The sequence below is a fragment of the Egretta garzetta genome, unplaced genomic scaffold, assembly GCF_000687185.1.
Source record: "Egretta garzetta isolate BGI_Z169 unplaced genomic scaffold, ASM68718v1 scaffold56, whole genome shotgun sequence".
Taxonomy (NCBI): Eukaryota; Metazoa; Chordata; class Aves; order Pelecaniformes; family Ardeidae; genus Egretta; species Egretta garzetta.
The window spans coordinates 13,350,454-13,362,614 of record NW_009260182.1 but is presented as its reverse complement, the minus strand read 5'-3'; the positions used below and the strand labels follow the sequence as shown (position 1 = coordinate 13,362,614).

General features: G+C 38.9%; 1 protein-coding gene across 1 annotated transcript in view; it reads left to right on the top strand.

Moving 5' to 3' along the window:
- The window catches only part of LOC104129172 (gamma-aminobutyric acid receptor subunit pi-like), a 97,073-nt gene that overhangs the window by 52,316 nt on the left and 32,596 nt on the right, over positions 1-12,161 (top strand). Inside the window, exon 2 of the mRNA XM_009642087.2 lies at positions 10,808-10,911. Within this exon, the coding sequence (XP_009640382.2) occupies positions 10,808-10,911 (104 nt within the window). The remainder of the gene's footprint in view (positions 1-10,807; positions 10,912-12,161) is intronic.

Sequence of the window (12,161 nt, the reverse complement as noted above, 5' to 3'; positions counted from 1 at the left end):
CCTACACATACGTAAGCAATGTTTAATTGTGAAGTTTCACTTACAGCTCATTTTGCTACATCAGAGAAGCAGATTTTAATTTCTGATGAATCTTAAATTCATTCTACTTATTTTAACAATATGACCTGCTGCTGCTGAACAAGATCTTTGACGAAAACCTCTCCAAGCACAAAACTTAAGATGTACAGATTGGAGCAACCTCCTGAGTGTTTCAGTGAGAAAGTGACATTTCCAGCTATTATTTGTATTACCTGGCATATGCGACAACTGTATTGATCAGAACATCAGAGCATGACTGGAATCCAGTATTTCACTTGAAATATTGCTAGATATACCAACAGCAGAAACTTAGCATCCATCCAATTGCTAACATAGTGCTGTCACCACAGATGGGCCCTGTATGCCTGTTTCTGCAAAGAAAACATGACAAGACAGCTACTTTCCATGGACCAAGTAAATCTAACTTTGCTTGCTTGCCCAAGGAGACTTTGCATGGTTTATGTCCATGCTAGGCAAGATCTGATGTGCCTAGGGTTTAGAAACAAGCTAGCTGGTATGCCAAGAGCCAGCTTGTCAGCCAAATAAGAGAATGCCCCTTATAATAGGATGCAGACACATGCATTGGTCCGCTTTCATAAGGCAATTCCCCAGTTAGACCCGGAGTTTTACTGCTGCTAGGTTTTATTCCTTCTTTCTGATTTGCCCCATAAAACCCCTCTTGCTATTTTTAACTCAAGCCACACTCTCTGCTGTATTAATCAATCATAACATGGAAAATAATCTTAATGTGTGAAAATTTTGTGTTTTCTTCTCTTTCATTATCCATGTGTTTTAGGGAAACTTAAAAAGTATCATAAAACTAGGGCTATTACAGACCAGCATCCAGGTTAATACAAAGGCAGATGGCACATCACTTTATTCCACAGAATGCTATCTGTCAGTGACTACTGCCAATCAGTTGTCTGCAGGTGGCTTTCCTGAGCGATGAGCAAAAGCTACTCACTGTCCCTTTATTTTGACTTGTTGCTTGCGTATGGCTGAAAGGAGGCAAGAGAAATTATTTCCTATGCAACTTGGAAATAAGAAGAGTAAGGAAGACTGCCCAGAAGAACTGGAGAAGCCAATGAAGATGGCAATATAACATCAGGAGCCAATTTGCTAAAAGCAAGGGCAGGAGTGAAGAACAAGTAAAGAGTCTGGAAGTGACAGCAGCATTCTGGGGCCACATCCTGTAGAAGTTCCTCCTTTTTATCTCTCTGCCCCTCTACTTCTGAATCTTATCTTGTGACTGCCTTCCATATACCCACTCCCTTTCTCCCACCAAGCCTTCAGTCTTTTCAGCTTTCTGTCATTTTCCCTCCAATTAGTTCATATTGATCTAACAACCAGAGGATGGAATAAAGAATATATATGCAGACTCTTTGGCTACACTGCAGTTGCAGTGGACAATGCACGCAGGACAAAGCAGAGCAGGGGAGGCAGTTTTACTTCTTTGGCACCCTGGCTGAATCCCTCCCAAATTTCTAGCTGCTTTTCAGTCAAGCACTTAAAGGTGCTGTCATTCAACAGTTTGGATTCAGAAGTCAAATGCAACTGCAATGCTAATTCAGCTTATACTATCTACAGAGCCACTACTGACTTTTTATTTTAAAATAATTCTACAGAGTTTTAGATGCCTGCAACAGCAGGGAATTCAGGCATGGGAATTCAGGCATATGGCTACTACCATACAACCTTTTTATTTTAAAATAATTCTACAGAGTTTTAGGTGCCTGCAACAGCAGCCATGGGAATTCAGGCATATGGCTACTACCATACGAGAGTGTCTTTATCTAATAATTTTTAGTCTTTTCCATGTATCCGCTCGTGGATGAGACGCTTCAGTATGACAGGCATTTCATCCTTTGATTCATTCACACAAGATTCCCTTCCAGTGAAATTTTAAGCTACTGCTACTACCTCTGCCAGCTCTCTGCCTCATCCCATTTCAGTCTTGGAGGTTTGTGGAACTTGCATAATTCACCTTTCCTCTCATGCTGAAGATAATAAATACTGAATTCCCAGGAGAAGTGTCAAAACATTAGATACTCTTTTACAGTCTTAATCTGATCTGATTCAAAGCAGAAAGTGGTGTTGTCTCATCATATGGCAAACTGGGGCAGATATTTGTTACCTTCGCCTCAATTACTTAATGGTATGCTTAGAACATGAAGATGTGTTAATATATGCACAATAACCTAGACAGCACGTAGTCTGTCTGGTAAAACCAAATGGCTTGACACTCCATGTGGAGAACAGGTTGTGTATTTTTCTAGGCTCTGGGAAAGAGGAAAACATTAGGGGTCCCGCTGAACTAGTTTTAAATACCAGTAGTTAGTAAGGTCTACATATGCAGGAAGGAATCTTGCTGTGAGTGTATAGCATTTGATAAAGAACTGCATGACAGAGGAAAGGTCCAGATGTGCAAACATGCCAAGAGGCAGGCTTTGCAACGGCACAGACCAGCTCAGTAAGCCCTATAAAAGCAGGGCAGCAGAGAAAACATGTGTGTGCATGCACATATGTACTGCACATGCAGCTGTGATTTATATATCCAGCTTAAGACTTATCTGTGACACTGCTTAAGACTTCAATAGGTACCCAATTCTACTCCTTGGCTGGCATGCAGCATCCCTTTACGGCAATGGGCTGCCAGCTGACCTGGCAATTAGATCTCTTGATCAGTATTTCTTATACAGAAACAAGAGACCTTCTCCTTCCTGTTATTTTCGTGCTTTCTCTTCCTGAGCATACAAAATTAATCCACACACTACAGAATGGATTTGACCTTCATATGTTAATGACTAAAATTCTCCACCCCATTCCCCCCTAAAATTGCTAAATTGGATGTTGGTTAAGATCTGAAGGTGAACCAGTTGCTTTAGAAACATATTAGTAATCAACCCATTCATTTTGATCTTCTGTACTGTAAAAACTAAAACCAACAAGCACAGAAATATCCATAGGTTTCCTTAATCTCTTTATAAAGGCTCTTCAGACACATTAGGAGCTCATAGTAGCAATTCAAAAGCTAAATATAAAAGAAGCTTTATGAAGTACTTACAAAGTCAGTAAGAGGTTTTCTGGGAAACCAGAAAGATAATACTTATTTTTAGCATATTTTCCTGTGAGATAAAGATAGTGAATGTAGAAAGTATCCATCCAAACCCAAAATGGGATACGCAAAAGAGATCCCATGATATGCACCAGGAGCGTTACAGAATCAGCATTTAGAGAGCAATGTTCTGACAACACCATCTGCTCATTTGTGCTGTATCTTCCTATTACAGGCTCTCCTAGCATCTCATGCATGATTTTCTGTGGAAGTCAGTAGGAGTGTATGATTTATTTTGACATTAATATTTACCAGGCTGGTGTATGCTTAAAGTATCCAAGATACTGAGAATTTTTACTTGTTTAAAAAGCCATTGAAATGGCTTTCAATTTTCTTTGGAGACATTAACAACATATTTTGCCACTTCACCGCTGTTACATAGGAGTCAGATACAATTCACACCACATTAATTTAAGTAAATACCACTAGTGTTGCTCTTACTAGAACTATAGACTGAAAGAAAAATTACTTTGGGGTAAAAAAGCTTGCTAGCATTTTGCATTGGTTACTGAAGGATGGTGAAACAAAGCTTCAAGTTGTGAAGCTTCAAATTATTTGCTGTTGGTAATGTATTGTGAAATTAAAGAGCAAGAGACTCCTGCAAAATTCACTCTGGACATTGAAAATAGTATTGTTTGATTGCCCCTTCCTAAAACAGGTATTTAATTTGCTTTTACTAACATTTAACAGTTGTCTTGCAGATTCTGGATAGGTAGTGTTCCTGTCATGTAGGTTGTGTTTTTTTTTTTTAAGGTTTTGAAGCAAGTCTTACAAATAATGTTTCAGTGCCTTGATGAAATATAGCAAAAAGTTTGCACAGTCCATGAATTTCAGATCTGTTGCATGACTGCATTAAACTACTGATTGATACTCTTTTCATCCAGAAATGGATTACAGAGCTGACAGATTACTTAAAATAACTGTTATGGATGTGAGTCATGCTGACAAAAGCGAAGAAATCCCATTCAGAAGAAAACATCTTGCCTCAGCCAAACACTTTGATGAATGTGGATGGTTATGTGATTATTTATATACAGTCAAAGGATTTTTTTTTAATAGCTAGAGAATTGAAACATACAATTTCAATTTTCCTCATTAACAAAAAGCTTACCAAAGCTATGTATCATAGGTATTGTTACTACCCCTGTACTGGAGATGTTGCTCTTAAACAGCTCTGTTCTTAGATGGGTTATGTATTTTCCATTCAGAGGAGTGCACTGAATCACCAGAGATGATATGCTCATCCACAAACATGAACAGCAGAGGCAAAACTCATTGTTTATGATCCTCCTGCACATGATTGCTTTTTGAAAATTACTTTCCCTAATAATTAAAGGACAGATGCAAAAATGAAAGAGCTGTAAGTGTACTGGAATGCAACTTCTATAGCTAAGTTAAATAACTGCTGCTACCGTGGTTTTTTTTTTTTTTTGAAGTCGACAGTTTCTTATTGTTGTAGATATTTACTGATATATTTATAGCAGCACCTATTCGATACCTTTAGTGTTGAAAACCATGTGAGATTCATATGTTTTACAACACATTTGCATTTCAAATATTACCTCTAATTTTTTTTTTTTTTAGGAGCTACAAGAACTTTTAAAACCATACCTGACAATGTGCAGTCTTAAATGCTGCAGTCTCAGAGCCCTTTTTGTATTGATGCTGTGTAGGTAAGAAATATTTGCTAACAATATTATTTCTTTATTGTATAATAATATCAGTTGTTTTATAATCAATTTACTTACAATTAGAAATATATCTGACCAGGTAACAAAGCCAATTCTACTTGACAGTCAAATCTTGCCTCTTACAAAGGTTGGTTAAACAACCTGGATATTAATAACAGAAATACAGGACTGAACTCCTCAACAAAACATCTCAGCTGCCTTGATCTAGTTATAGATTTTTGTCACTGAGAAGACTCATGGGGGAAGAACAGAAAGGAATTAAACTCAAGCAAATGATCCTTCAAACAAAAGATAACTGCGTAGAATGTGAATATCCTGTCAGATGCTTAGCAAATTTAGAAGGGCACATGGTCATTGCCCAGAGCATGGTACCTTGCCCAAGGACAGAAGGACACCGGCCACCTAGAGATACTGTAAGCTTGAGGGGGTAAAGTCATTGCTGTGCATTCGTCACTGAAGGAGAGGTCTTAAAAAGAATTACCTGGGCAAAATGGTGTCTTCTTATTCTCTGTTGATGAAATTGTGAAGTCTTTAGGAAAACAGAGTTGTGTTCAGCTGGAACATAAAGCTGGTCCCTTCTGTGTACAAGTATCCCTGTTGACAGTGTGGTTGCCACGACAAAAAACTTAAGATAGAAACAGAGCACTTAAAATCTATTCCTTCTATAAAAATGGGGGGGAAGTTATTCTTTATAAGTAATTCTAATAAGAAAATGCAAGCATGGACAGGTTAAACATTGTCATTACCACCTTTAACTGAATTATTTGAAGTCTGTTAGCCAATTGTCTGTGTAGAACTGCCTAAGCTATTTGGTCTCCCAGTAAATGCCTCAAGATAAGATTCTGCCTGAGCTTTAGTTCAAGTGAGTGTGCAAACACACACTTAGATAAAGCCTCCGCTTGGTTGTGAGGGCAGGTGGAGCAGTCCCCTGGAAGGGAGCTTAAAACATCCATCTCGCCCACCTTCTCCAGTGCTATAAAGAGATCTTTGCCCAGAACGCACACTGGTTCTAATTCCCCCTTCCCTCCTCATCAGCTGTGACTCGCCACACTGTAATCACTGGATGATTCATGGCTTTGCAGTAATAAAACACTGCTAAGAGACCAACAGAATTTCAGAAGCATCTAAAGTAACAAGGAGACAAAATTCCCTGAGAAGTTCAGCCTGCAGTATCGAGTTGCCTTCGGTACTATCAGGCATACTTTGCGAGTCCTCTCTCAGAACTTCGCCATGGCTAAAAGCTTCCAGAAGCTCAGAGGTAGTGCCCGTGCAGCATCCGTGGGAGTTATGTGCATGCACAGCGCCTCTTTAGCTTGGCCACAAACGCACGGCACTGAACTGATCTGATCGTGTGGCACCCAAATACAAACACAGGCTGAGAAGCAGCTCTGCCCCATGGCTAGCTCACAGCCAAGATCATACTTAGGCACATAAATGCCTTTTTCCAGTGCACAAATCAGGAAGGTTTGGTGAAAGGTCTGTTTAAAGCAGAAGCTATCCTGCTTGGCACTGAAACAGAGAAATATTTCTGAGCAATATCCAGGGACTGAGGCACACTGAAGCAATGGCCAGGATTGTTCCCCAGGTGGCCCCTTTGATTTCCCACCTCTACGAGCTCTGGCTAACATGAAGAGAGTTTCCTCTACAGAGTACTTAATAGTCAATGACAGTGTGGGGTTTTTTTTTTTTGTTTTAAAGTTTAGAGACAGCCGGAGCCTCACCTTCCCTTGCATACACAGAGGACACAATCTGTCACACCGCGCATGCTAACAGCGTCACACCAGCCTGTTGGACTCCACCTTACCTCCCAGTTCTCCCTTTCTGAACAACACTTCTTAAATTCACTTTCAGCACTTGACATGAAGTTGTATTGTGATCACATCATAGACACACGTGCCAAAAACGTGTATCCAGAGAGTTGCTGGGATGATCACTTTCCCAGAAATATTTTTATTAAGAGGTAGAAATAAAAAAATTGAGGCAAATTTATCAAAGTAATCAATAGATCTTACCTTTCAAATCATTATCGGAATCAGCTTAAGTAAATATATGCTATCTGAACGCAAGAAGGGCTCCCATTTATTTCAGGAAGGTTGTTTTCAAATTAAAGAATGCTAGCCTGGGTTTATAGGGCCAGATCCAAAATATTCTGTGGAATGTTTATTTTTTGGGGGGTGAGTTTAAGAGCACTTACATTAAGTATTTGTTCCTGTACCTGGTAAGTGGTAATGTAATGCTACTGTTTTAACCTCACCAATTAACAAAAAAACCTCATGACAGTACTGGCTGTTTTGAAGCAGAGAATTAATCACTGATGTGGGCGATTCTGCTGCATTTGATCTACAAAGACCACACAAAAGCCTGTATCCTTGAGCATCAGCTGTGAAACAAGAAGTAACACCTTTGTTTGCATCTGTAAACCCTCTGCCTGTCAGTGGATTGCCTGGGAAAAAGCTTTTTTCCTTTCTCTAGCTTTTCCTGAGGGGTGGCATTTCAAAAGATTGCTCAGACTGTGTTTGGCATTTTGTTTCTCCCTTCTCCCAGTTCTAAGGTGTTTCTGCCTCTTTCATGATGCATAACTTATGACAAAAAGTAGCCAGGAAAAATATTCCCATACATATGTCTAGATAGTTCTTTCATTTTAAGCAACGATACATACTACTATTCAGGGCAGATGTTCCCTTTTCCTCCTCCAGTTATCCAATTCTGTTAAGACTCTGCCTTGAAAGTATCTTGAGTAATAAGCAGTGGTTTTACCTTCCAAGCTTAGCCTACCCTGTAAAAATGCAAAGTTTTGGAGCCATAACTAAGGAAGTAATTATAATTCAGCTTTTATAAAAGCAAGCATGGGCCATTGGAGCTGAAGAGTTTAAAACATGGATTATACATTGACAGCCCAGAACAGATAGATATTCCTAGCTATCAAATATATATATATATATGCAGTTTTCTTCTATAAACGCCTATTCTCTCCTCAGTGTCTGGAACAGCTGTGTCAGGGCAATTCCATACTTAGATGCACATGAATGTATTTCAAACACATTAAGAAAATGGAGGAACTAAAGCATACACAGTTAGTTAAAACACCACAAACACTGGGTAAAAAAGAAGCTTAGATGCATTGATGAGGAGATGTACATGAATAAAAGGAACGAGTCTCAGCTTTTACTTTTACCCTGTGTGATCCCAGCACAAGGCTTTGTGCCAGAACACAGGAACGTGGGCAGCCGAAAGCTCACTCGTGCTTCGTGAGGAATGGGGCATGCAAATTGTAGGGCACTCTAAAGGACATAGGGCATCCTTCCTTAAAATGTGGATAAGGCACACAACATCTGTAGGTTCCTTGCCTTTCAACAGCGACAATCTGCTTCTGTGTATCCCCCAAATTACCAGGACAGTAACACCACACGCTCACATTCAGGAGACATCAGGTTCCTCTCACGTATTGGCTTACTGTGATAGGGCCTCTCCAAGATTGCATGGCAATATAGCACACAAGGGACAGGGCCCCATTAATTCACAGCCTCAGTTACTGTACAACAGCTTTTCCATACCAACAAGTCCTTACTTAATCATAGAAATCAAAGACCAAAAATATGAGGCTACAGATCATCACATATTAGTGAGGGAAATCAAGAATTATCTCAAAGGGTACCACAGGTGATTTAAGGGAAGGACTTCCATAAAATCATGCCAAATATTTAAGATATATTTCAGGTAATATATATTTCAGCTGTTCATGGTAACACACCAGACCACTCTGCAATTGCATACTTATTAGAAAAACAATACCATACTCTCACAGTGGAAAAGGGACAAGTTTTCCTTTACTGTTTTACAATATGTGAAAGTTATTTAAGAACAACTCAGTAAAGCTGTAAAATTCAACTCAAGCAGCTCATTGAACAATTAGCTAAAATAATATGCAAATTACAAAAGCAGAAATATCTATTGGAAGGTCAGTGTTTAAGAAATTAATTAAGTTTAAGCAGGCTTCTGATTCTAACAGTTTTTACAGCGTAAAACTAGCCTTTTTATTTATATTCATATTTCAACTCCACATGACCACACTTTTTTCTTTAGGATGCAACTTACAGGAGAAGCATTCCTTATTTCAATGCTGGCATTATTCAAGGCCACACTTAATGTTAAGTAAAGTAATAACACAGCTCTCCAGCAACAGAGAAATAAAAACCAGGGCTAAAATAAGGGAAATAAATAGGATCATTCAAGTATCTAAGCCAGATGAGTTACAAGACTGCTAATGAAAAACAGCTACTTGTATGAGAATAGGGTCTGGTGAACAGAAAAATTACATAGCAGTAACAGCACTTCAACACAGTGGACACCACATTTAAAACCACAGCACAATTTGGCCATGTGCATTCAGTGAGATCATCTTAGCATTTAAGTTTTGCCAATCTAAGATACCAAGTTATTTCTAGTGGATGAAAACCACAGTTTCCTGACAGAACAGCTCAAGCTCTCTCAGAAACACAGTAAAACTAAAATCAAAGGAACAACCTTTGGAAAGCTACAGGAGGACCAGAAGCATCACTTAGCAAGCAGAGTTCTCAGGAACAGCTCTGGGAGAAATTGGGAAGAAAAAATTCAGCAAGGATTTGGCAGAACTAGGAAAGACCACAAAGCACCAGTGCCCCCTTAGCTATAGGTTTGTACTTACATCCTTCTCCCCAGTGCTGAACCACCACAGCTACAGCTCCTGTATCTGCTGTAGAAGAACTAAGGAGTAGAGCTGGTCACTCTTAACATCCCATTGCTTTTGGTGTGGGAGCTAAGAAATCTAGAGCCCCTCTCCTGGTGAATATATAGGTGGCTGCTCTCCATCAGCTGTCTGCAGCCAGCTGGGCTTCCTTGAGTCAATCAGTTATTTGCTTCTCATGTTCATAATTTAAGAGCAGTCAACATTCCCACCTTTCTCAAATCATGGGCAATGAGCAGTCAGTACCACCTGTGTTTTAATTTATGAAGAGAACAGCCTGAAGCTGTGATGGGTGAGCACACCCTGCTTGCACTCTTGGGGAGCTCACCTTAGGGGTTAGGCAGAAATTAAGAGCAAAGCTATGACATCTTTTGCTATGGGGCTGCTTACAGCATAGCAGCCCTTCATGGCCCCAGGAGCCCTCCCACAGCTGCGAACCATCAAGACCCATAAAAGGTGGAGGGGAATATATAAAAACGGATCCTGATGTGGTCTGAGTAAAGAATTGCAATTGAGGTATGTCCCTTTTCTAGTCCCCTTGCTCATCCTCCTAATGAGGGTATTGTGGGGGCCCCAGGGCAAAGATGGGGTTTGTAATTACTTACTTATATTTGACTTCTGTGGGTCATATTTATAGCTGTTTCTGAACAAAGGCAGGGTTTGTGTTCTCATTATGCTTCACTAATTTTGCCCAACAGGATTATTTCTGTAACCTGTTTAAAAACTGCATTGTAAAAGCAGGCTTTAAAAAATATTTTTATGCACTAATCTCTGAGGCTGGTTTCTGTCTCTTTCTAGGAACTAAATTGAATGTATTTCATATGTAAAAAGCAGCTTAATTTTAAATGCTGAAATAAACAATTAATACCCCTCTTGCATTCCTGGATTATAACAACAGTGTCCTATTTACAGAGGAGATATTAAAGAAGACTGAACTATTTTCTTAGGTGAGGTGTTAAGAAAGGATAGCCTTTAAGAAATAATAGACTTTAAAGCATAAAAGTATTTTTTTTTTCCAATAAGAGACTAATGCAGGTCATAAAACCTGATATTTTCTAGAATTTTTTTTTTTTCTACAGTTCTGTGAAATGCAAGCATGCATGTGTTTCGTGATGTGTTATCTGATGGGCAGTAATCATCAGCAACCTTGAAAGTAATACAGCATTTTCCTGGAATGTCATCTATGCTGTAACTGATGATGTTATTTTAAAACATTCTTACTTTTTTCATTCCTTTTAGGTCAATGCAAATTCCTGAAGCTGAAGGAAAAGGTGAAATTCTACCTCCAACTATCCAAAAAATAATAAAAGGATACAACAAGTATCTACGTCCATTTTTTGATAGTAAGTAGAAAAGCTGTTTTAATAAGATCGAGCTGTAACATAATGTGGTGTCTGAAACTCAGCAATGAGAGCAAATGTTTTTTTGCTATACTCATTTTCTCCAGTGTTTGCCAGTGACTGATCTGATTATATATGCTGTGCTATGATATACTGAGATACAGTGTAACAGCTTCTGTGGCCCAAGGTGAAACTTTATATATTCTAGGCATTCACAAGCAAAACTTCAGACTTGGTTAGAAACTTGACTATCGATGTTCTTGTGTCCTCAGTGAAACAAGCTGTAGTATCTTACCTATTTAAAAGCATAGCTTCCCCTAATTTACTAAATAACAACTATAAATTTTTGATTAAAGGTAAGAAAGCTTTATATATTAAACCGTTCATAAAAGCACAGGCAAATCTTGTTCCTATACCAAGTATTATGTGCATCTCCTATAAGACTGCAAGAGGATTATTTAACAAATGCTTCTTGTGTTGTATCTTAAAGGTCCCTGAACTGGCTCACTGTGGAACTGTGAGGGGAAAATTAATCAAAAATGTCGCTTCCCTGTTTCAGAAGGCCATGGTCACCAGGTTGGCAGACCCACGTAGTCTATTGCACCAAGGCTGATTTTATTGCCCTGCAGTGCAGTCAACGTTAGGTGCCTGAAATCTCAGTGACAAACATCTTCCTTGCTTGAATCAGGCTATTGAATGTATCAGGAATACTGAAGAGTTACAAGGTGGGGTAAAGATCTCTGCTTGGAGTAACTGCAGAACTCCGGGGGGAAAAATATTCTGCATGTTGAAAAGATGCTCAGCATCATGTGTCTGCCAGAAAATAAACTTACAGTGAATGCTAGGCAATAATTCTTAAGTTCAGAAACATTAGAGGTTTCAAATGAAGATTTTTATATCCCTTTATATCCTGCTTAAAAGTGATTGACTAAAGAATTTCTCAGACCATACTGTTACCTCTTGCCATCCAAATACCTGGTGAGACCATCAGCTTGTTCAATAAGGGCACTCCACATCATGTGCAATTTCTAAATCCATTCATTAAAAATATTAAGATAAATCTGTATTTTAGGTTTAGAAGAAAGGAGAGACTCTGCAATCTGTTAGGTTTTATTGTAATTGTCTCAGCTGCTGGTACAACTGCTATAAAGTATTTACATGGTCCAAGATGATCTTCGTCAAAGTAAAAGTAACGCTAATAAACTAACCCCTTCTCATTGGAGATGATGCATAATGGAAAATAACTATATGTT